The following is a 26,274-nucleotide window of genomic DNA, read 5'->3' as shown; positions in this document are numbered from 1 at the left end:
GTGGGTGTCTGATATAGGAATTTTACCCAGGTCTTTCTGACTCCAAATTCAGTCCTCTAACCATTACACTCCAGTGCCTCTTCAGCAATTAGTCTCCTTTTGGAGACTCCCCTTTCTGCTACACCATCTAAAGTAGTGATAGCAGCATTCAGTACCATCCCTATACTCTACTGGCCCATTCACTACCAGGGTAGACAAGGCATGATGCTACCTTCAAGATGTAGAGTACCTGAGAAGATGCACAATCCCAAAGGAAATAAAAGCAACATCCTACCTTTTCAAAAACTCCATATACTCCGTGTGCTTGATGAGGCCTGTCCTCATCATTATCGTCTGAAAACATTGTCGATCAATGGCCCAGAGTTTCACATTTACAAGAGCTGAAAAAAAAACCACAAAATATAAGAAGGAAGATTCAATTAGCAAATTTCTTCAATGAACTAAGTCTTGCAGCCAAGATTAGTTATAAGAAAGTAGGTACTTATTTCCTACACCTTTTGAAGCATGCAACAAAAATACTCAACTCATTCCCTAAAATCCATGTAGTGTTACAAGTGAGAAACTGTTTCTAATCAACCAAACTGACATTATTGCCCATGATGGGGAGGAAGCAATAGTGATGGAGCTCCTTTGGGGCATGGGCTTAGTGATAATATGGTTTATTTCCAAAAATTGATATGAAAGAATATATTGAGAAAGGATCAGCTATTCCAAGGAATAGCTCAGCAACAATAATTATACTGCTGACTGTTAAATTCCCTCATCATGAAAGATTTTCAATTGAAAAAGGCAGGAAAACTCATTTTTGATGTATGGGGATAAACTATTATTCATATTATGGAAATAATGATTAAGTAGCCTTTTTTCAAAAGCCTCAAGGTTTGTTTTTTAAATATACTATAATTATGCTCAAAGTTATCTTCTTATGTTGTTTATATGATAAACTCAGATAGGTCAATATTCCAGTGAATGTGGTTTTACAATTGTGGGCATTCCTTCCAATCATGCTAATAGCAATCTGACCTTGCTACCCATTCTAGATGACTGTTGTATAGGTCCTTTCATAAACCTGGCACAGTGGACCTATGAGTGTTCTTGGGAGACTCAATTCTCTTGATATCTGAAGGATGACAGTTAAACTTAGGAACAGTCCATAAGTCTTCCATTATTCTCTTTATATGATCAGGTGTCATCTTCCTCTTAATGTTCATAAAATTCTGTAATTATTATTACCCATAGTTTACAAACTGAGACTAAGCAATAAGTGACTTATGGCAACCAAACTAGTTGGCATTAGAGAGAATAGTCTAATCCAAAGTTTCTGTTGGCATAACACGAGAACATTATATTGTCTTTCATGGTTTTTTTAGGTTTTTGCAAGGCAAAAGGGGTTAAGTGGCTTGCCCAAGGCCACACAGCTAGGTCATTATTAAGTGTCTGAGGATGAATTTGAACTCAGGTCCTCCTGACTCTAAGGGCCAATGCTCAATCCACTGCGTCACCTAGCCAACCTTGTCTTTCTTATGTTAAAGAATCTTACTAATTTCAAATTAAGAGAAGAGATGAAGAGATAAAGATGGAGGAAGTCAGAGAAATAGAAATATTCTCTTTCTTGGATATATCCAAACAAATTTCCTTTTCAACAATCCAGTATATAAACCACTCCACCATATTAAGCAGTCAACCTGGTGGAGTAGGTGTAGAAACAAGGAAAAAGACTCAGTGGGCAGGACAGGAGAAGGACCAAGGAACCAGCTCCCAATTCATAGCTTTTGTGGCGGCGGGGGGGGGGGGGGTCTTAACTAAAGGCAATGATGGAGACTGGTCAGGAAAAGAGAGGAGATAGGTCCATTTTAGACCACAATATTCCTTTAAATGGCATTATTCACTGATTTGAGGCTAAAAATTGTTGAGTACTTATGGTACCAGAAAATGATAGCCCTGGTCATCTCTTTGCCAGAGAAAAATGATCCTTAGTGACACACTGGCGCAAAATTCAAGACATACACATATATGTATGTATATCTAATGCATACACACATACAAATACACAGATATGTATATATATCTATATATGAATGAGCATTTTAATAGGCATTTATTAAGTGCTATATGCTAACTACTTCACAACAGTCTTAGGAGGTAAATCATGTTATTATTCCCCTTTTATATAATGAAACTGAGGCATACAGAAGTTAAGTGAGATACCTAAAGTTGCATATTTAGTAAATATCTGGTCTTTCTGACTGTCTATCCATTCATTGTTTCATTTGGTTGTCTCTTGTGAAGGATTGTATTAACATACCTTATACAGGTATGATCTGAACAATCATAGGGCAGTTTTAAGATTTTAATAACAATAAACTACACTGAGACCTTGGGAACCTTTGGCTTCCCTAGGACATTTCTTGGGCTACCTCTTTCCTGAATATAAGTAAGAAAAATTGACACTTTTGACTTTGGGATCCTTGAGTTTGCAATTGAATTAGAAGGGACCTGAGAAGTCATTAAGTTTACCTCTTTCATATTAGGAAACTGAGGCTCCTTGTGACTATTTGAAGTGACTAGGGAAGGCACCATTTGGGTATGTATTCCCTCTTCCCCAATAGTATCTAGAAATGTGCCTTTTGTTTTGGTCCAGAGCAATGATTCTCTCAGGGAGGGGAACTCTCATTTTGGAAAGGTCTTCTATTTGCCCACTAGCACCTCATCTGTAACCCAGAGGCTTAGACCTGGGATCCTGACTGTAAATAGCTCTAGGTCATGTAGTCAATATATAGTAGAATCAAGAAATGAGCCTGTCTGTATCTTCCACAGTGTAAGGTGATTATGGCAGACTCCTTACAGAGTGCTTACACGTAGTAGGCACTTAGCAATGATGTTTCCAATAAGTGTTTATAAGGATGATTTGCCAAAACCTTAAGGAAGGCTTAGTCAATTCTTCTCCACCACATTAAGATGATGAGACAGAACTCACTTGCCTTCATAATTCATATCATGTCCCAATGCCTCCCTGTGAAAAATGCATTCTGTTCTACAATATCATTAGATACCCTTTCAAAGTGCCATTGAAATGACTCTAAATACGCCTCTTCTTCATTGGGCAGATAGAGATTGTCAGATAATGACTCCAGCTTAATGGTCGTGTAACTGTCCTGATGACCTTGGGCAGGATGCCCAAACTTTGCTTTGTGTTTGGCAAAAAGGGGCCATGACTCAAGTCAGTATGTGATAGTCACGCATAACTAATATTCACCTTGTCCCATTGTCAAATGATAGCTTTGTTGGACTGTGACTAAAGGATTTGTTTTTGTAAACCATTGCTAAAAGACAAGAGGGCTATTATTTTCCTAAGTGGAAAGAGGAAAACATGTTAAATGAGCTTCACATTGTTCCTTGATAGGCACTGGTTCATCTCAATTGGGAAGGATAGAATAGTATCTACTTCAGAAATAAAATTCCTGAGATAATATTAAAATAAAAATACTACTGTGGCTTAACATTAAAGTTGGAAGGTTATTGCTGTATTTGGCGGTCCATTTCCTTTTCACTAAATTATGGACCTAAAACTCTGTCATTTTCTTGGGCTCGAATCACATTCCATTTTTTTTCTTTGTGAAAACATGTAGACTAACCAGTGCTTTGACATGTCTAGAAAACTGTAACCCTTAGGAAGGACCCCCACCCCACCCCCATAAAGCAAACTAGCAAGATCCCAATTATCGCATTAATAAGATCTGAGAACAAAAGCTAGATGAGGAGGAAGAAGAAGAGGAGGACAGATCTGGATTCTGGCCTTATGTCTCCCACTGGGCAAATTCATCTGCCTTCTCTGGCTTCAGCTTCTGAGAAATAGAAAATGGGCAGAAGTGTGGACAATAGGCAAGTGCAAAACTTATTGACTTGGAATAAAAGAACACTGAGACCTAGAAAGGCCAGTTCATATGACTCAGGAAGATAAAATGGAGAATGTTTCCAAAGTAATGTAGCTTTCTCCCATTCCAGTGTCATGAATATATTATGTTCTACACATAGAATCACTTAGAAGACCAGTGAGGCCAAAGGTTCCAGCCAGGGGCAAAGAGAACACCCTCATGAGCCCCTCTGGGTACACTCTGCAGTAAGAACCACTTGGCATATCCTATCACTTAACTGTCACAGATTCTGAATTAATGAATCCCAAATGATGGTAAAGACTGAAAATTTGTAGTATTTGTTCAATAACACATTTATTTTCCAAAACTACAAAAATACATTAAAGGAACTTTGATTCCTTTGATAGAAAAATTGCCACTATTTACAGTATCAGTGCTCCCAAATGAACTCTCAAAGATTACTACATATATCAGAGAACTTGGAATTAGGGTTAAGCTTTTGAAAGACTCTGCCAGAGTTTATGCTATGCCAGAATGGCCTTCAAGAACCCCTCTCCCTTCCAGATGATAGGGACAATTTGACATTATGGTAATATAGGAACTAATTGGAATTCCTAATTTTTAATGATATATTATATTCAATGATCTTTGATACTTATTCATCAAGTCATATAATACTCTGCTCTAAAAATTAGGAATTTTCTAGTGCTTACTAGCTACTTACTTGCTATTATATATTTCATAGTTTATTTGTAGTGAAATTATTTAAAAATAAAAGTCATTCATCTGGCATGCAAGAATGGTCTGAGATAGAACTGAAGGAACTCCCAAAGTGATAAAATCAATGATCTCTTTGAATATTTTTGAAAATTATAATTAATTGTTGAATTTATAGCCTTCCATCTTTATAGTCATCGAATTAAGACTCCTGCTTCTATTGTATTTTAAAGACTACACAAACCATAAACATCTATTTGCATATGTATATACACATATAATAGTGTTTATATGCAACATATATGGATATATATTATAATAAAAGTATTTCTCACTTTTTATTTCCCTTTGATGAAGCAACTTCCCCCATTATTGAGTAAGCTTATTGAGGACAGATGACATTTCTGTTTGGGTTTGATTTCCAGTGCTAAGAGCAGTACCTAGCACATAATCACTACTTGACTTTTTAATATACCTACAAATCTACTCTTATATAAATAAAAATGTGCAACCAGACTTATTCAGACATTTGGGAGTTCAGTCATCTGTTTTTAGAGAAAAGCATATTTTCTTTCTTTGTCAAAAGATGCATGTGAATGGCCCCCATTTGTAGGAATGTTAAAGAGACTTTGATGAAAAGCCAGGGAAATTGGTAAGCTGCTGGCCAAGGGGTCTCCCTGGGGAACTTTATGTGGGAGTGATGAGTTCTCAGGACTTTTCCTCCAGTGACCAAAACAGATTATATTTGCCAAGATGACTAAAGCAAAACACATTTTATGGATTTATAAAAACTAAATCCACAAACTCTGCATCTTGCAGTGCCATGTTTAAGTTAGAAAAAGTAAGATCAAATATAAACAACAGTTACCCTTCACTCCCGACCACTGCAGACTCACAATTTCCTGGGGTCACTCTGCAGACTTGGTTGACTAGGACTAGGGGGTATTTCTAGCGTGAGAGAATGCCAGTCCTAAATCCCTGGTAGTCACTAGGGCACATATTTAAAAAAAATACAAAAGATCAGTTGACTTTAAACTGACTATACTTCTTCCTTCTTTTTTCTCCCCTCCTTCCCCCCTTCTTCCCTTCCCTTCCTCCCTCCCTTCCCTCCTTTCTTCCCTCCTTCCCCCCTCCCTCCTGCCCATTTCCTTCCTCCCTCCCTCCCTCTTTCCTTCCTTCCTTTTCTCCTTCCTTCCTTCCTTCCTTCCTTCCTTCCTTCCTTCCCTCCCTCTTTCCTTCCTTCCTTCCTTCCTTCCTTCCTTCCTTCCTTCCTTCCCTCTTTCTTTCCTTCCTTCCTTCCCTCCCTCCCTCTTTTTTTCCTTCCTTCCTTCCTTCCCTCTTTCTTTCCTTCCTTCCTTCCCTCCCTCCCTCTTTTTTTTCCTTCCTTCCTTCCTTCTTTCCTTCCTTCCTTCCTTCCTTCCTTCCTTCCTTCCCTCTTTCTTTCCTTCCTTCCTTCCCTCCCTCCCTCTTTTTTCCTTCCTTCCTTCCTTCCTTCCTTCCTTCCCTCCCTCCCTCTTTTTTTCCTTCCTTCCTTCCTTCCCTCTTTCTTTCCTTCCTTCCTTCCCTCCCTCCCTCTTTTTTTCCTTCCTTCCTTCCTTCTTTCCTTCCTTCCTTCCTTCCTTCCTTCCTTCCTTCCTTCCTTCCTTCCTTCCTTCCTTCCCTTCCTTCCCTTCCTTCCCTTGTCCTTCCAACAATTTTCTATTGTATTGCTTTTGCAGTAATATGGATCTAGAGAGTCAATAGCTTTCTGAGCCTTGTACATCTCAGACATAGTGCTAAACATTTGGGAGACAAAGAATGGGAAAACAAAAGACCAATTCCAGCTCTCAGAAAATTCACAATTCAATTTAACAAGCATATATTAAGTGTCTCCTCTATACTAGGGGCCATGTCATAACATTTTCCATTTTGATTCTATTCTTTTCTATGGGATAAAGGCTAATGGTCCATGTTTCTTCTTTGAATTAAAGTACAATTCTTTCCATGTTGGGGATCTTTCTCTGATCTGGCTCACACTGGTCTTCCTTTCTTAGACTAGTCCATCTCAGCCCTTCATTTAATCATAACTATTTCCTCTGAAGCTCCATGAGTTCTCACATTGTTTTAGTCAAGTCTGATTTCAGGGAAAGGTAGGGAGCAGGGCCGAAATCCCCTTAAACTCCTATCTCTAAATATGAGGTACAGATGGAATCAACTCAAGCAAAAAGGATAATATCATCCATTTCCCAGATTTTGAGCCATATGCTGGCCTCCAGCATCACTCTGAGCATTCCAGGTTCCTCTCTGTAGTTTTCATTGCTTCAGAAAGGAGACTCAACTCCATAGAAGGAGAAAACAAACTTACCAGCCACTAACACTTTCAAAGTGGACTTGGATCTTTGAGAAGATAATGGACTCCTTTTTATTGGGGATCTTGGAGCAAGGGTTCAGTCACCACTTTCAAAAATGTTCATTTTATTACTTTTACTTAAGGAGTAAAGGTTTGAAAAGCATTAAATTATACCACCATTATCTGATTTGTAGTGCAATACATCATTCCACAAGAGGCTTGTGAGATGCCATCACTACCTCTAAATTCTGGATTTAAAAAAAAAAAAACTGAGATGCAGAAATTTTGTGAGAGAATTGTTCAGAAACACCAACTGATAAGTATCTAAGATTGGATTTGAATCTGGATATTTGACTCTAAACTGCTCCTCCATCAGGATGGGGTTAAATTTAAGATTTTGATTCTATTCTATAATTCTGAAGTGATCACTTACATTCTAAAGATAAGGCTCACAGGAATGGAAGAGACCTTGAAGGGTCAGTCAGTCCATATGCCCTTCCCTGACTGTGCGTCACATCCTGGGACACTACCTTTATTTAAGCATGTTCTAGGACAAACGATTAGTAATTAGCAAAGGCCATTTGCCAGGGACAGTGCATCTGGAGATTAGGAGTTTTACTGCCTTACAGATGTTCTCCCTAATAACCGGCTGGATGCATTTTAACCTCTTTTTTAGGATAGAGAATTATCTATTGAATGATACATATTATCCCAAGGAAATAGAGTCTTAAAAGCACACAGCAGAAAAGTCTCTTCCCTTTTATGAGTTTTAATTTTATAAAAAACCCAATATATGTATTGTTAGGATGTTCAATTATCTAAAAAAGTTTGGTAAAAGGAGTTATATGAGGCAAAGAGAAGGAATTACAAGCCCCTTTTCATTATATAGTGAGACAATGTGGCACATAGTTCATGGTGAGCTGGCTTACAGGTCCAGATGAAGTACATTCTAACAGGGTCCCTGACATATATTTAGATGGTGTGAAATTTGCAAAGTTACTTGATTCTCAATGCTTTAGGGGCTGGGTAATTCTCTTAGCCTGTTATCTGTACTGGTAGATGGGGTTTCCTTACTGGAAATTCCTTTTACCTATAAAATCATAGGTCCAGTCTACCCCGAAGCAATTAGTGGCACAATGAATAGCGTACTGGGTCTGGATTAAGGCAGACCTGAGTTCAGATCTAGCTGTAGACACTTACTAACTGTCTGACTTTTGTTTGCTTCCGTTCTCTCATCTTTAAAATGGAGATAATAACATCACTTGCATCCCCCATTTGTTGTGAGAATCAAATGAAATATTTGGAGAGCAAATATCAGAGTGATTGGCATATGTCCCTAGTGTATTCTCCATACCTTTTAAGCAAATAGCCCCTTTAAATGTGTATAAGTTTTCAAACCTAAATAAACTAAATATTAGTGTATTTTAAGAACTTTCAGATGTGATTGAAAAGACCCTTAGTGGTAACCTTTAAAAGTCATGGAAATGGGAATAATGACAGAAGACCAGGAAATGGAAAATCATTCCAGTTTTCCAAAAGGGGGAAAAGATAGATCCACTCCCTCCAATTGGAGATGAACAGTCTTAATGGACTTAATTGTCTGTGAATACTTACAAAGAGAAGTAGTAACGAATATATACATGAGTTCACTAAGAAAAAATTGTATAAAACTATATTAATTTATTTTAAATGGGTTTCCAGGCTATACTCAAGAGAACTTTATAGATTTAATGCATATTCATTTTAGTAAGAGATTTGACAGAGTTCTTCTTAATATCTGTTTATGAGGCCAGGGGACAAGGTATTGACTAGTAGCTTCACTTCAGCTTTTCTTCTCTTGGGACAGGTCTTCTAATTAGTCATTCTGCATTCACATTTTTCACCGTTATATATATATTTTTTTTAATTTTGTTTTTACAAGGTAATGGGGTTAAATGACTGTCCCAAAGTCACCCAGCTAGGCAATTATTAAGCATCTGAGGCCAGATATGAACTCAGGTCCTTCTGACTCCTGGGCCAGTGCTTTATCCACTGCACCAATGAGCTGCCCCAACATTTTCCATAGAGATACCAAATTATTATCACTAATGCTTAATCACCATTCCCCTTTACAAAAACTTCCAGGCACTCCCTCTTTCTTCTCAGACAAAATATAAAAATTTGAGCTTGACGTAATAAACCTTTCACAGTATGAATCACACCCTTTCCTGTGGTCTTATTTCATGATACTTCCCTCCTGCACTCTATTTTCTAGTCAAACTGGCCTGATAGTTACTGACTGTATAAAACAGGCCATTTCTGCTTTTCTACTTTTTGCACAGGTCCTCCATTCAATACATTTAAAATGAATCCCTCTATTGCCTCTGTCTCTTGGAATTACTAGCTTTATTTAAAATAGAGCTTGCTACCAGTGTTTTAGTGAAGTCCTTCCTGACAGTCTTTTGGGGGGTTCTTTTGATCTCTCCAGAAATGTATATTAAATTTGCATATGCTTTGTATTTCATTCTCTGGGTATGTGCTATCTGTGTTATCCTCGAACACAGAATTTTTTTAAACTTAAAATGAGGTCGCCAGAGTTAAATCACAGGGAATAGTGGGTTCAGAGACCAGCATGAGTGTCCCCATGATCCTAGTGTACTCTGCTCACATTTATGAGAGAGCCACTCCTCTGTGTCACACTGACTTGGCTTGTAGACAATGGGGAGAGGGGTCAAAAGGGTGAGAGGACCGGAAACTATAATCAGATGAAATGAAAAGAACCCCCAGAATGCTTACCTGGATGATCTCAGGGGGAAAAGGAGAGCTATCTTCAAACATTTAAGGGACTATAATGTGGAGGAGGACTGAAAGTGGCAACTACATGTAAAATTCTAAAGCAGATATCATTGTGAAGTGATATGATCATTTAACCTCTGCCTGCCTCATTTTCCCTATCTGTAAAATGAGAATAAGGATAGCACCTACATCTTGGTCCTTGTAATTATTAAATGAGATAATAATGATAAAGTCCTTTGCAAACTTTAAAGTGAATTGACTGTTATTATCATCATCAGTATCATCACTTCTCATTATACTATGAGAACAAGTTGGTAGGCTGGTTAGTTTTATTGAACTATTTTTTCTATTTCTTTTAAAATCATTTTTATATGTTTGGTTTCTCGGTGGGGAAGGGAGAAGAATCTGTTAGAACAGGAAGATGATAGAAAAATAGAAGCTGTGAATAATTTTAGGTCTTAGATTTGTAAAAAGCAAGGTCTGAATTTGAATCCTGACTTATTACCTTGGTCCCTGAGCAAGTCAACGTGACCATCTGCCTCAGTTTTCATATCTGCCTATCTCATAGACTTATTGTAAAAGATCAAATGAGAATATTTTTAAGGCATTTTGTAATACTACCTACTATTCCTGTTCTTCCTCCTCTTCCTCCTTCTCCTTCTACCATTAAATAATGGATGATGATAAATGATTGGTGGTGATGATGATGATGATGATGATGATGATGATGATGATGAAGCTCTCTTTGTACTTTGGTTATCCTTGTCTCCTTTAGCCCCCAACATGGGGTGCTCTTATCATTTGTAAGATCTTATCATATTTAGCCTTTCCAGACCCAACCGTGCCATGCTCCCAGACTTCACATCTTATATTTCTTCTTCTTCTTCTTCTTTTTTAGCAAGGCAATGCAACTAAGTGACTTGCCTAAGGTCATACAGTTAGGTAATTATCAAGTGTTTGAGACTGGATTTGAACTCAGATCATCCTGACTCCAGAGTTGGTGCTTGATCCACTGCTCCTAGTTTGTCCATTCTTTTTCTGAAAATACTAAAACAAATAAACCCCACCATCCCAGGACAAAAATCTGACAACCAATTCCTTTCTTATTTCTGTGAAAATGGAAGCTTCTTGAAGCAGATTCCATCTTTTCTTTTGTATTTTTGTTGCTTGATGTTCTCAAGGTGTTGTAATCCTTTAAAGAATGCTTTTAATTTTCAAAACTAATTAATTCATTCACTCATTCATTCTCTCATGTCAAGTTTAATAAGGTCTCTTTTCAATGGGCTATTCAGTAGATTTCTTCTTCATACAGGACTGAACAGGAACATTCCTGGTGGTCTTGACCTGACTGAGTTCTAAGCAATAGAGGTTGGATTCTGGGGATGGGGTCTATTGGCAAGTTAAGATTTTCTGTAGACTGGCAAGTGTGAAATGGAATTTCAGGTCCAAACATATTAGCACATTCTTGATGAATGTCCCTGGTCCATCTGTGTGTCCCTGAGAGAACACAGACCTTGTTCCTCATTAAGGTAATGAAGATTACATATGTAAATCTCCTTCTCACTGGAAAAGAACCTATTTCTGAGAACTACCATTACTATATGAGGATTAAAATTAAAAAAAAGAAAGATGCTGACCAAAGTTTCATTTTGAGAGGATGGGAACATTTCACAGTTCTTACTGATTCGTCTTTGTAGTTGATCCCACAAATAGGCAAATTTTAATAAAATTAACTTTCCCTGAGATCAGCTTTCCCTTTTCCTGGTCTGCTTTATTTTCTTCCTTTTCCTCTAGGGGTATAGAATTAAACACAAATTCAATGAATTCTTAGAATCCTTGAGGAAAATAGATGTGGGAATGAAGTGAGATTTCAGCCCTGTTGAACCAGGACTGTGGCAACATTCACAAAGTAGAACAAAGAAAGGACAAGGAAAGGGAAAGGGTTTCATGGTTCTAGAGGCTACTTGTAAGGACTCTAGTGTTCTCAATGTATGGCTGAAAGAGCTGGGACTTCAGGAAAGTTGAACACTCTAGAATTAATGCTTTAAAATTGTTTTGATGGAGAAGACTTGAGAGTCAAATCAATCAATAATTTATTGAATATGGAAGTTCAAATCCTGAAGCTAAAGCTTAAATACCAAATCCACTCATATTTTTTGATCCCTTTGTTAAATTCATCATGGTACATGATTTTTCAATACTCTTTCTCTTCTTGACTTCAAAGAATTACAATCCTAATTTTCTTCCTAATTCCCCAAGGGAACCTTTTCTGCCTCCTCTGGTAGCTCTTATTAATGGTGGTGTTGGCCAAGGTTCAACTGGTCTCCTCTCTTTATTCCCTTTTACTCCTGGTAGTCACCCACAGTGCACCCTCACAATCAGCTTTATACTGATGACTACAATGCCTATTTTGTCCCAATTCCTCCGAACTCTTGATTCCTATTGCCCTATCTCTTTTGGGATGTTCTGTGGGTCTCTCAGAGCCAACATCCTTCCCCTAAAGCCACCCCTACCTTCCATATATCAGATACTTCAGGCAAATCTGAACTACCTTTGTCCTATGTCCTTGTTATTTACTTTATTAAATTATCTTTTATTTATTTATTTCCTCATCAGTGTCTTTGCTCAAACTACCCCCCCACACTTAGAATAGCTCCGAATTTACTTACTAACGTCCTCTCATCCATTAAAACTCACTATCATCAACCCCAGAGGGAACAACCTTTTTGTCCTTGGATCTCATGAAGCACCTTATTTAATTCATGGATCATTTAATTGTGCATATTATAGTCAACTGGGTTTTTGGCTTATTTCCTATTCAACTGCAAGTTCTATGAGGACTGTGGATGAGCCCACTTCCTCTCAGCACCAAGCATCATAATAGGAATATAGATACAGAAATAAGGATGTATGAAAAAAATATATGCATCCATACATTTACATGCCCTGGATTGGATGAAATATGCACAAGGGAATTTCACTAGGAATGTCAGCAGACTATGTTTTCATGATAAACCTGACTAAATAAATATACCACACACTATATCAAGATGTTGTTTATCTTCTATTTCCTAAGACTTCATACAGGGAAAGGAGAAAGAAATGCCTCATCTGGTCTCCCTCATCTTTACTAACCTGTGATCAAATCTGGAGGTTTTAAAGACTATTAGGGAAAATCATGGGGTAGGAGAATCAGCACTGACTGGTTCTTTCTCTGGCAGTTGAAGTAGTTGACAAGAAATGTGACATGATCTCAGCTGTTCCACATTTTCAAAATGGAATCTGGTATGCTGAGGAAACACCATTTATCCGGCTGATCCGGTTTGAAATTTTTGTCTTTTTCTGGATGGATGGAAATAAAGTGTCTGTGGTATGATAAATGGGGGGAAATGATTTAGAAGGGGTTGGAAATGGATATTTTCTTCTGTGACATATCACAGGAGTTAGTAGGATTTTATGGAAGTTTATTTCTAAGCAAAGAAAAAATGTATTGGTTTACGACAGGTTAACGTGGGACACTGAATATAGTGTTTTGGATCTGGAATTGTAAAAACCCGAGTTCAGATAAACCAATAGCTCTGTGACTCTAGACACGTCATTTTACCTTAGTTTCCTCATCTGTCAAATGGGAATAATATTCTACCTATCTGAAAAGACAGTTGTGAGATAAAATGAGATTATTTTTAAAAGTCCCTTGCAGCTCTCGAAGGCCTATGTAAATGCCATTTATTATTATTACTATTAACCATCAACTACTTTTTACATCAAAAGAGACAGATTATTTTAATTTACTTTCTTTTCAACAAGATTAGACTTTCCAGGGGTGGCTAGGTGGCGCAGTGGATAGGGCACTGGACACATAATAATTACCTAGCTGTGTGGCCTTGGGCAAGCCACTTAACCCCATTGCCTTGCAAAAACTAAAAAAAAGAGAAAAGATTAGACTTTCCAACTTAAATAAAATTTCTAGGCATTATTTTAGGCACTGAAGTATATAAAGACAAGTAGTAATAGGTCCTGCCCTCAAAGAGTTTGTGTTCTACTGGGGGGTGGGTTATTGGGGAGGTGGGTAAAATGCATAGATAAGGCATTTGAGATCAGCAGGGAATTGAAAATGTATCATCTCAGGACTAGTTATGTGGAAGGCTTCCAACCTTAAATGATTAGAAGAATGAGGCAATCTGACATGGAGAGAAGATTCATCTTCCTGAATTCAAATCTGCCTTCAGACATGCACTAACTGTGACCCCAATCAAGTCTCTTAGCCTCAGTTTCTTCATCTATACAATGACTCAGAGAGGGAATGGCAAAACCATTCCAGTGTCTTTGCCAAGAAAACTTCAAATGGGATCATGAAAAAAATGAACAATTATTCATCTTAATAGAGTACTGAATGCTATATTGATAGTCACACCTCTGTTCATCGATTGAACCAAGTTACAGATGAGGAAAGTAGTTGGTTTTCTAGGAGTCTTGGCTTCTCAGTCTTTCTTTATGTGGCCTTTTCCACTCCATACTAGCTCACATCTCATTTATTCTGGTTATCTCTTTTATGTACGTAAAAGTTGTATGTTGTCTTCTGTATTAAATCAGGAGCTCCTTGTGGGCAGAAGGTATATTTGTTCTTTTATTTCTAGTATTTAGTACAGTATCTGAAATTTAAATAAACATCAGACCTTAATAAATGATTTATTGTTGGCTGACTGACTAGTAGGGACAACACACAGGATCATGTCCTATTCAATGTCTCATAGAAATTCCACATTATAGACAGGGTGGGGCTTCCAGTAACTCATTTTATGTTATTCAAACCTGGTCAAGAGACCCCTCTATCATATCTCCAGTGAGAGGTCATCCAGTTTTTATTTTATTTTTTTATTTATTTTAATTTAAGGCTATGGGGTTGAGTGATTTGCCCAAAGTCACACAGTTAGGCAATTATTGTCTAAAGCTGGTTTTGAACTTAAGTCCTCCTGATTCCAGGGCCCGTGTTCTGTCTACAACACCACCTAGCTGCCCCTTCATCCAGTTTTGACTTGAAAACTTCCAATGCTAGGGAACTCACAGACTATTTTACTTAATCACCTCAGTGATTAAGAGCTATTTCTTTCTCTTAAACCTATTTTTTTCTACTTTCAGCCCATTGCTCCATGTTCTTCTTTTTAGGGTCCAGGAAAACAAATCTAAAAACTCATCTTTATGACAACTTTTCAAATACTTGAAGGTAGCTATTATAACCTTTCCAAGTTTTCTCTGATGAATTCTGAACACAGCCATTTTCTTCAAACAATCTTCATGAGGACATATATGGACTGGAAGTCCTTCACCATCCTGGTTCCCTTCCTCTTCATATTATCAATGCCCTTTTCAAAGTACAGCCCTCAGAAATCAATACTGACAAATGAATTTCCATCTCTTGGGCAGGACACACCTCATGGTCCTGCCTTAGTTTCCCCAGTGTACATCCACTCTGTTCCCCTGATGTTGGTTTCCATTTATGGATTAGAATTTAAGAAACGGAGATAGGCTCCCTTTTGGTATGTATGGTATATGGAAAAAAGTGCACCTTCATGATCAAGATGGCCCAATTAGTTGGTTTTGCTCTTCCTGATTAGTGTCAATATTTGGGGAACAAAGTAAGCTATACCAAAGTTACTTCTCTCCCATGTACTTGTTTAATTTTTGTAAAATGACAGGACTGGAGTCTGATCTGTAAGGTCCTTTCCATAGATCCTGTGATTCCATAGTGTAACTGGTATAATAACTGAACAAATACCATAGAACAGATGGCAGCAATTTTTTCCCCCTAAATCACCATTCTCTTCTCTGTGTATTAAAAAATCTAGCCTAAATGACAAATATTCTTTTAATGTTCCAAGGAAGAGAGAGAGAAAAAAATGCAGAATTTGTTTATCCCTTCCTTACCCTTCTTCCCACAATGTTCCACATCTTTTCTCTGTGAAAAATCAAGCTATAGTCCTAGTTTCTTCCCTTTTCACCAAAATACATCCTATATTCCTTCTTAATCACCAGCAATGTTTGTTATCTAAGAAATATTTTCTTTCATGCAGTTTCACCATATGATTTTGCTTGTTTCATTCATCAAATTTCCAGACATATTTTTCTTAACTGTACTGATTAGTGCTTGTGTTTTCTTCTTTTCCATTCCAGGAAAATGCATTTTAATGATTTAAGCAAACTTTCCCCCACATCTTCTCTCCATTATTCTATAACCCAAGTCAATTGAGGTCATCAACTCAACTTTAATATAGAACCCAATGATTCTGCCCATAAAAACATTTCTTTGATTAGACTTTGCTAAACATTTTTCATTATAAGAGACTGTCAAAACTTGGTGAAATGATAAGGGAAAACTCATCCTTGACATTAACACTAATAATTTGCATTTTCATGACTGAAGTTTATCAAGCTTTCCACAAACATTATCTCATTTCTGTTTCCCAATCACTTGGGTAGATAGGTGCTATCATTATTCCCAAAATGAAGACTCAGAGACACTAAATAATTTGCTTGGGTTCACACAGCTAACACATCTGAGATAGAATTTGAGGCTTGTCTTCCTGAATTCAATTCAAATACTCAACTCAGTGTACCACACTCTTTAGGCATAGTAAATCCTATCTAGGTGATCAATCTTCCTGAAGCTATCATAAACTTATTTTTAGGTTTCTTTCTTTCTTTTTTTTTTGCAAGACAATGGGGTTAAGTGGCTTGCCCAGGGCCACACAGCTAGGTAATTATTAAGTGTCTGAGGCCGGATTTGAACTCCAGGGCTGTTGCTCTATCCACTGTGCCACCTAGCCTCCCCTATAAACTTATTTTTAAGCTTTTAAGTGGAGTCTACTTATTTCTTCCCTCCTTTTTGGAAGATCCCCTTGTTGTCATAAGCCTCAATACCACTTACTATATAAGATCATTCTATATTTTACTAATAAGTAATAGCTCCTTCAGGAGAAGTTATGACTTTGTGGTCCATGATGAAAACTGAAGGGTAGTATCAGGATAGTACTTTTTCAACAAAGGGAGTAGACATCCTTATTCGATGTATTCTATTATCTTCAGTTTAATATGTTGAGATGATCATATCCCAAAGACTTGCAAATTTTCTCTTCCTCTTTGATCTCAATTGGAGTTGATTGTTTCTTTTGCTGAATCAAAAAATATAGATTTGGAAGGAGCCTTATGGAGCATTTAATGAATAAGGCTCCTCTCTACTGAATCCATGATAAGATGCCATTCAGTATCCACAGAAGTTGTAGTTATGAGAAACTCATTACGTCCTAAGGTCTCGTCTAACAAAACATTAGTTTTAGTTAGGAAGGGATATCAGAATTTGTCTCATCCAATCCCTTTATTTTACAGATGATGTCATTGAGACCCAGAGAGATTAAATGGTTTCCCTAGAGTCACATAGAAAATATCATCTCCTTTTAACGGGAGAGACCTCCAACTGATATGAATATCTTCCTTAGCCAAGTCAAAAGCTGCCTTTCAGAAGAGAGCAGATAAAAGAAATTATGGATATTTATGGAATAGAATTAAACCACACTCAATAAAATATTCCATGGGTGGAATTCTCTTTGAAAAGACCATTAATGTGTTTTCATGTCACTGGAACACAATTACACAGAGGGTATCTGCAAATTATTAGTGTAGTTTACAACTTTTGAAACAATAAAATTATTAAGTATTAGCTTTATAAAGTATTAATAGCTTAAAACTGCACTAAGACTTTTGGGACCTTTCATATGCTAAATAGAATCTGAAATTATTCTTATATTTGGGAATAACTTGCTAATTCTCTTAGTTGTAGCGCTATAATTGATAAAGGAATATATTACACTTGAACCAGTTTAGGTCATTCAATAATTATGTACTTACTACAAGTCAAGATATTGTGTTTTGTGATGAATATAAAAAAGTAAGGTAGTTTTTGCCTTTTGTCCTCATTTTAATAAGGGGACAGAATATTCTCAAGAAAGATAGATTTTGGTTAGGTAGTTTTGGGATGAGGAGAGTAGGAACAAAGTGATAGAAACAGAAATTAGACAGATAGATACGTAGATGGATGAATGGATGGATGGATGGATGGAAGGATGGATGGATGATAGTCAGATAAATGAATGGATGGATGGAGTCATCATTAAGCATTTATGTGACATACACTATCTTAAGTGCTGAGGAGATAAAGACAAGCAATCAAGACAGTGTCTATCTTCAAGGAGTTTCTATTATATTAAAAAGGAAAGTGAGAAAATCTGAGTTTGGGATGGCATCATAGTTTTCAAGTAGTGTCCAGAAAGTGATGTGGAAGTTGTTCCTTGGCTAGAAGTTGTAAAAACTTATTAATGAAGCCAAAATGATTCCAAGGCTGGAGTCCAAGATTCCTAAGAGGAACTGATGAGGGTGATGGCTAGAGTAGGGGATGCTTCATTTGAAGCTGGTGGTAGGGGAGTGGAGACTTGTTTCTGGGAAAGTTATTACCAGTAGCAATATTCATAGAGATGTGGTGATTGTTCTCTGGATAAGAGATGAAAAGCAGGGCCTAGGAGTATATCTAATTATCTTCATCAGCAGGGCAGTGTGTCATATGCCTGCACTAGAGATACTGGAAGATATCTGTATGGGGTGAAACATGGTCCAGGTGTCTAGAGATGGCTAAAGATAGAAGATTTCAGTAGGAAGAGATTAGCTAACCATCTCATATAGCCAGAAACCTTATTGATGGACCAAAAGATGAGTATATTGTGGTTCTAGAGAGATAAAGTTACCAGCTCAAAGCACTATTTTCAGAGTAAAAACAAGCATCTATATCACTCTGGACAAGGTGTGGAGGACAGAATCTTTTCTCTGCATATCACTCATATCTATTCAAGCCTCTAGTAAAATATGAGTGATACAACATGATGAAGACAATTTTATACAAGTCTCCTCAAATGAAACTGGAGGATTCAGACCCATTCCAGTGCAGCAGTGGTCACTATTGATCCCAGAGGTAAATTCTATTACAACAGAAACTACAGGCCCATCACAAGTACCCTGCCTCAATTCAATGAAGTCTATGTTTATAGTCAGGATCAAATTGGAGGAGGGAGAACAGCTTTGTTCAAAGCTTGACTTGCCTCTGCTTATAACCCATTGATTTAGTTTTGCTTAAGTGAACACTGATTTGCAAGGAAAACTGAAATCAGTCATTGGGATGGCAGTAGTAATCAATTAGTCTACATCTTAGCTCATTGTAGAGAGAGAAACTTGGAAACTCTGAGCAGAGCTGGCCTTGATCCCAGAGCTCCTAGGTTCCTTTCTTAATCTAGTCTCACTGATCCGAAATTGGAAATATTCTTGGTAAATCAGCAATGGCATGGATATTCATTGACCTAACAAAACAGTACATCACACTCCAATTGGCAAGACCTGCTGTTACTTTATCATGACTCATAAAACTACTCAATTTCCAATAGCTACCTTCAATGAACTTCTGGTATTTGAATACATTAATGGAAGATGGAACTACAGTCAGGGTCTGGAATGTTTCAAGAGATTAGTGTATGCTGATTGTGATACTGAAGCTGAGAAAGGAGGTAGAGAATCAGAGAATTTGTGTTTCAAGGGACCCTCAGAGGCCATTGAGGTCAGAGCGTGATAAAAAAGACTCTGCAACATCATATGGTCCCCCAGTGATAAGATGCTATTTTTGAGGTCACTTTCTATTACCAACTTCCCATCCTTTCTTTCTTCTCCAGTTTGAATTGATAACAGAAATTTTCTTTAGAGATGATAGTATGGTGGTCAGTGTTGTCCTTAAAAAGTTTCTAAACAGGGACGGCTAGGTGGCATAGTGGATAAAGCACCAGCCCTGGAGTCAGGAGAACCTGAGTTCAAATCTGGTCTCAGGCACTTAATAATTACCTAGTTTGTGGCCTTGGGCAAGCCACTTAACCCCATTTGCCTTACCAAAAAACCTAAAAAAACAAACAAACTAAAACAAAAAGTTTCTAAACAAAAAAAGTTAAATTTGTACTTTTCCCCCTAGAAATGCTGCCATTAAATTTTCAAACTGAATTGTTGGAAATTGTTCAATTTCCCTCTGAATTGGGGATTTTCTTCTGTTTTGATCACTGGGTTATCAATGAGTCATAAAGATCTGACATATGGTAAGATCTCCTTATACAACGTTAACTGGATCCTTAAGATACAAATAAGCAGCCAAATGATTAGCAATGGAATAATGAATAATGAAAACTTCCCATCATTCCTAATATTTTCTAGCAGGAACTGTAGTGTTATGGAGAATGAGAGGACCCAGGTTTCAACATTAAACTTGGGAAAGTTGTTTTATCCCCCGGCCTCAGTTTCTTCATATATAAAATAAATGTTTGGAATGAGATGATTCCTTTCTTATCCTCTCTAATTCTTACTACTATTATATAATTAGTGAAGTTGAATCTATTACACTTAGACTAATATTGGAGCAATGTGTGTAGAACTATGGCAGGTATAGGGGAGAATGCAAAGAGAAATGAGACTCAGGCTCCACACTCCTCATTCTTTTTTCTTGGATCTAAGGAAGTCATAGGCAACTCTACCTTTTTTACTTTTCAAGCTTTCAAAAGAAAACACTCACCATCAACATTTATATTAATTAGTCACAGTCTTCAAACCTTATTGTTCTCTGGTCACAAGTCAGTGTTTCTCCATAAATAACACACTTTACCTTTTAATCACTCAAAAGAAGATAAATTAAAAAGAATATTTGAATGTGTTTTATATGTGTGAGATAGGAATAGAAGGTCGTTATTTATGTGAAAATCAGCTTTTAAAAGATAAGTAATCTATTGTTTAGGTGGAGTCAAAAGGCAAATACACTGTGTGTGTTTTGTTTGTGTGTGTGTGTGTGTGTGTGTGTGTGTGTGTGTGTGATCCTTATTCAATACTCATCAAGGAACACTTGCCTAAGTTGAATGAACTGGGAACATGTAGCTTGGTCAGGAGAAGACTACAGGATGACACGAGAGTTGTTTTCAAGTATTTCAAGAACTGGAATGTGCAGGAAAGATCTCATATGGACAAGACTTCTACTCAGCCCTGGTGTATAGAATGAAATGCATGGGTATAGAGTAGGTTCTTCTTATCTAGGAATCTTCCAGTAAATCCTGGGTGAACTAGCTGGTTGACCAATTAAAGAGAACCAGGGTGATTTGCAACTAGTAAGTCCCAAGCTGACTTGCCAGGATTCCCTCTCTTGTCTGAGTCTCTCTAAAGCGGACTACACAAGGTAAATGGACTCTTATCTGCTACTTTCTAAGGTCATTTCTATGTGGTCTGGCTTCAAGCTTTATCTGCTCCTCCCCATGTCCCTCCTTTCAAAAGTCTTGGTGTTTTCATATTGTTATACTAAGCCTAGGCTACTTGGTTCTTCCTCAAGAATAAAGGGGTAGAAGCCAAATGAAATATAGATCGAGGACAAGGGTTCAAATCCCACCTCAATCATTTGCATTCTGTTTAATTATGAGCAATTCTGGGTCTCTAGGCTCCCTTCTAGATGTAAGACCTGTGATTTACTCTTTTTTAGGTTTTTCTCAAGGCAATGGGGTTAAGTGGCTTGGCCAAGGCCACACAGCTAGGCAATTATTAAGTGTCTGAGGCCGGATTTGAACTCAGGTACTCCTGACTCCAGGGCCAGTGCTCTTTCCACTGTGCCCACCTAGCCGCCCCCTGTGATTTACTCTTGACCTGCACTTTAGCTTAGTTGGGAACTGATTAATCATAGGAAAAAAAAATATAAAGTGGAAACAGCCAGATCTGGAGTTAGTAAGTCTGCTACTTAATAATATACACATGACCTTGGACAAGTCACTGGACATATCTAGATGTTTGAAAAAGAAGGAATTGATCATCAAGGTCCTTTCAGGTGTTCCTATCATCTAAACTAGTCCACACAGAGGAGAGTGCCCCTATTCTTCTATCAGCCCCATAGATCCCAAATGAAGTACTTTAGCTATATCTCTATTAAATTCTTTTCTTCTCATATTCATCCAAATGTTCCAGCTAGTTGCTCTTTCTTTTTTTCTTTGTAAAAGTTGCTCTTTCTTGATGATGGATTTTGGCTCTTTCATCTCCTGTGGGTTTCCCTCCTTGCTCAATATCAGTGCCAGTTTGTTAGTCTTGCCATCTCTGACTTCATCCAAAGACAAGTCTCATGTCTGGACATTAATGACAACTCTGCATAGCCGCCCATCTACCCAGAGACTTGCATATGCTTTCTTGGCAACCACTTGAACCAGAGGGAAACTCTAGGGAGAATATTTGAATGCTGCTTTATGAAATGTATAAATTTCCTTAATTAAAGCAAATAAAACTATCATTTCAACTAATTTGGAATATAAGTTTGTGAATTATGATTTAATCCATTTGCAATCAAAAAATGATATTTTATTTATACTTGCGGGGTGTTTTTAATGAGGTAACCATTTAATTTGGATTTTATTATTGATCTTTTACAAAAGTGAAATAAATGTCCTTTTAGATCACTTCCATTTAACATTCTCTCCAATCACATCACTGAGAGAATCACATCCACTGAGAGAATTTTCTACAGAGAAAGTCAAAGTCCCTCGGAGTGGATTCCTTAAGAAGTTATTGGATAAAGATGAATTCCAGTAGATATTAGCCTGATCTCATAGAGGTTCTGTCTTATTTAGAACCATGAATGAGAACCATGAGAACTACAAAGAGGGAACAACTCTCTACTCCAGAGAAAATTTTCAAAGTACTCTCTAGTCCAAATCTTGTCCTCAAGTCCACTTATCTAAAAAACTAAAGGGTTTCAGAGGTTATATGACTTGCCCAAGGTCACACAAGTTCCTCAGTTCAGAGCTGGGGTTTTAACTTCCATTGCCAATCCAATGGCCAACACATCTTAACCAAACAAGCACACAGATGATTAATTACTATGGGGCTAAGAGTAACTGACACTCTTTAATCCTGTAACCAAAAGTTTCTTGGGTTTTTATTATTGTTGCTTGATCCTTTTAGTATTGGATAACTCTTCATGACTCCATTTGGAGGTTTCTTGAAAAATATACTGGAGTAGTTTGCAATTTCCTCCCTCACCTTATTTACAGATTAGGAAACAGGAAAATGGTGTTAAATGATTTGTTCTCATACACATAGATTGCATCTGAGTAGGACTTTTAACTCAGTTCTTTACCACCTTTCCTACCTCAAGAAGTCTTGGTAAAGTTAAATTCTTTTGAGAAAATAGGGAATAGGAAAGAAAAGAATCCAAACTAAACCAAATTAAACCACTGAAACTGGAAATCCAAGGAACAGATTTGACCAAAGGGTACTTCTTGTGTGAAGGAAGTAGCTTGTGCAAAGGGATAGAGGTGAAGAAGGTTGAATAGGACATCAGAATTTCACAACTCTGAAAGAGAAGATGCTTCACAATCCCAAAGCCATTAGGGTGAGAGGGGCACTATTAAACAGTGGGCAAGAGTACCAGATTGGGAAACATAGGAACTCAGTTCAAATACTGGAGCTTCTACTAACTCCTTTGGTGATTCATGACTTTCTTCTTCTTCTGGGTCTCAGTTCTCTCATTTATGAAATGGACCGGGTTACCTTTTCTTCTAAATCCAGATTTATGATCATCCATGATCCAATTGGTTCTACCTAGTTCAACAGCAACCTCCAAATTCTGGGTAATAATAATCTCCCTTCTGATCTGAAGTTAGCATGTCACTTAGGAGAAAGGATCTCTCATAGTAATGTCCAATTTTATGTAGAACGTCAATGTATTAAATGGCATCAAGTAAGGGTCTTCCTTTGTATTAGCTTCTCCCAGGCAACAAATTAGAAAATTGGGGGAATATCCATGACCTCTTTCAAAATACAGTAGTCGACATTAATTGACTCAATAGTACCTTAAGGGTTCTGGGCCAAGAATTTGCATGAGAGATGCAAGACCAAACTCTTTTATCATATATTATCCTGTGGGTTCCTTTCCCTGAGGAACACAACCAAAACAGTTCTGTCTTATGTTCCTGGAATCTAGGTAATAAGAAATGATAACGATGTCACATATAAGTTTTTTTTTTCCAAAAGCCATTTTAAAAATGAGAACTAGGGTTTATGCTTCTTAGTTGGGTAATGTAAGAATCTGTATCACATGAGAGAGAACCACAGGATTATCCCTCTTATATTTTTAAATGAGATTCAATCAGTTGCATGGTAGTTCTAAGTGAACCTATCTCTATTATAACTACCCAAACCTGTAGCTTTCTAAAAGTTTTGTCTAGATCTCATTAGAAGGATCTCAGTAGAAAAGATATCATTGCCAAAGCATCAAGGTGGTGTGTGCTGAGCCCAAACATTACCACTATCCCTCATCTAAGGGTGGAGGTGCCAACAATCATGATTTCAATAACCCTAGGAATAGCAAAACACCAAAGTCAATCAATCAAGCTGTCAGAGTGGAATCATGTTCTCAGAGAGTCATTGATGTGGGAGGGTCCTGTCATTACTAACATCTTTAAACCAGTTGTTAAGCAACCTCCACCTAGAGGCAAGTGAACCCAAGAGTTCCAGAAACAAGACACCCTAGACCACCAGCCCTGCTTCAAAGCTTCTTCCCCTGCCATAGTTTGAGGGAACAACACCAGTAAAGACCTAGTTTATCAACTGCTACTACCAAAGAATGCTACAGTTTCTGTTCCTCAGTAGTTATAGTTATGTAAGACCCAGAAAAGAATATTTCTGTCACCAAAGTCTTAGGCATGTACAATTATATAATTTTGTGTAAGTAGAAATGACAGTAAATAAAATGGAATTATGAGACCTTTCCATCTGATCTGAAGATGAAATCTCCTATATGTTTTCCCCCCATTAGATTATGAACTCCTTCAGTGTAAGGATTATCTTGATTTTCTCTTTGTATACTCAGCACACAGCATAGAGCTTGGTACATGGTAAACAATGATTTCATTTATTGCTTGTCATTCATTCTTTCATCACATGGATGCCAACATCTCTTGCTTTCTCCTTATGAACAGCCACAATTTTCCTAGTTCTAAGAATCTCTGATGATATATCCTACTCTGCTTTCTCACCCATTCCCTTCAGTGATATGTCATAAGCTCCTTATCCCCAAGGAGGACCCCAAGCATATGAGGTTGATGTGTTTTGGCAGACTGATACAAAACAGACAAGCCACCCAGAGATTGAACAGACATGGATGTATATCCACGGGTATCACTGAAGGAGGCATACACATCAATGAGAATAGATATCCATCCAAGTTTGGGAATATTTCATCTTACCTATTTCTGTCTGTATATTAATCCTATAAGGACTCTGGGTTGCAGCCCAAAATGCACATCTCATTAGGATCTGGTGTTTTATTTTAAAATGACCTTTTCTTTCAGAAATAAAAAAAAGACAACAATGCTATATTTTTCTCTAGAAAAATTATTATGGTATGAGGGTTCTTATCCCAATTGCAAATGCTATTAAATAACCACTTTCAAAAACAAATGAGTAACATTTTAAAATTCAAGGACTAGGCAATTATCACGATTTACTGGCTATTCTTTCTTATGATAAGTATCTGCTTACAGAAGTGTAAGATAAATAAATACTATTAATAGCAAACATGATTTTAAAAGGAATGCCTTAATTTCTGAAATTACAGTGTGCATTTGTTTGTGAAGTGAGAGAGTAAGTCTGAAATATATCTGATATTTTGCCTCTTTTTTTCCCAAGTGAAGTCTGACATTGAGCATTTGAATTTGTCTCATCCTGAAAAGATGCTGGGGGAGATAAATAAAATTCTATTTCCTGAAAGTAGTTTCATATTTTGTTTGTGTTTTTCTTTCTTTTTGTCTCTAGAATTTGGAAAAATGTCTGATATACAGCTGGTGCTTAATAAGTGCTTGCTGACATATTAATTCTTGTTCCGGTGGATCACACATTTGGCATGGAATTGAGCCCCCAGGAAATACAAAATAAAAGTTTGGTGCCCAAAGAACTTGTTTCATGGAAGTTTGTCATTGGAAGAGGAGGTAGATGGCATCCCAGAGGGGACAATAGATTTGCAGTCAGATTCTTATGTTCCAGTCTTTGCCCAGATTTTTACTGGTTATGTAAATAGTCATTTTCTAGAGAAGATTCTTTTTTTTTTTTTGGTTTATTATGCAAGGCAATGGGGTTAAGTGACTTGCCCAAGGCCACACAGCTAGGTCATTATTAAGTGTCTGAGATCGGATTTGAACTCAGGTACTCCTGATTCCAGGGCCGGTGCTCTATCCACTGCGCCACCTAGCTGCCCCCTCTAGACAAGATTCTTAACCTCACTGTGCTTTAATATCCTCATCTGGAAAATGTTTTTCAAGATTCCCCTTCATGGGGCAGCTAGGTGGCACAATGGATAAAGCACCAGCCCTGGAGTCAGGCGTACCTGGATTCAAATCCAGTCTCAGACACTTAAATTACCTAGCTGTGTGGCCTTGGGCAAGCCACTTAACCCCGTCTGCCTTGCAAAAACCTAAAAAAAAAAAA

At 37.4% G+C, this 26,274-nt stretch overlaps 1 protein-coding gene across 1 annotated transcript in view; it reads right to left on the bottom strand.

Moving 5' to 3' along the window:
* Nucleotides 1–26,274, bottom strand: part of PRKG1 (protein kinase cGMP-dependent 1) — a 1,157,583-nt gene that overhangs the window by 420,434 nt on the left and 710,875 nt on the right. The window contains 1 exon segment of the mRNA XM_074232273.1: nucleotides 275–380. Within this exon segment, the coding sequence (XP_074088374.1) occupies nucleotides 275–380 (106 nt within the window).

This window comes from Macrotis lagotis, chromosome 4 (genome assembly GCF_037893015.1).
Source record: "Macrotis lagotis isolate mMagLag1 chromosome 4, bilby.v1.9.chrom.fasta, whole genome shotgun sequence".
NCBI classification, from domain to species: domain Eukaryota; kingdom Metazoa; phylum Chordata; class Mammalia; order Peramelemorphia; family Peramelidae; genus Macrotis; species Macrotis lagotis.
Note: the sequence above shows the minus strand (reverse complement) of the source record. Positions and strands in the feature narration are given on the sequence as shown.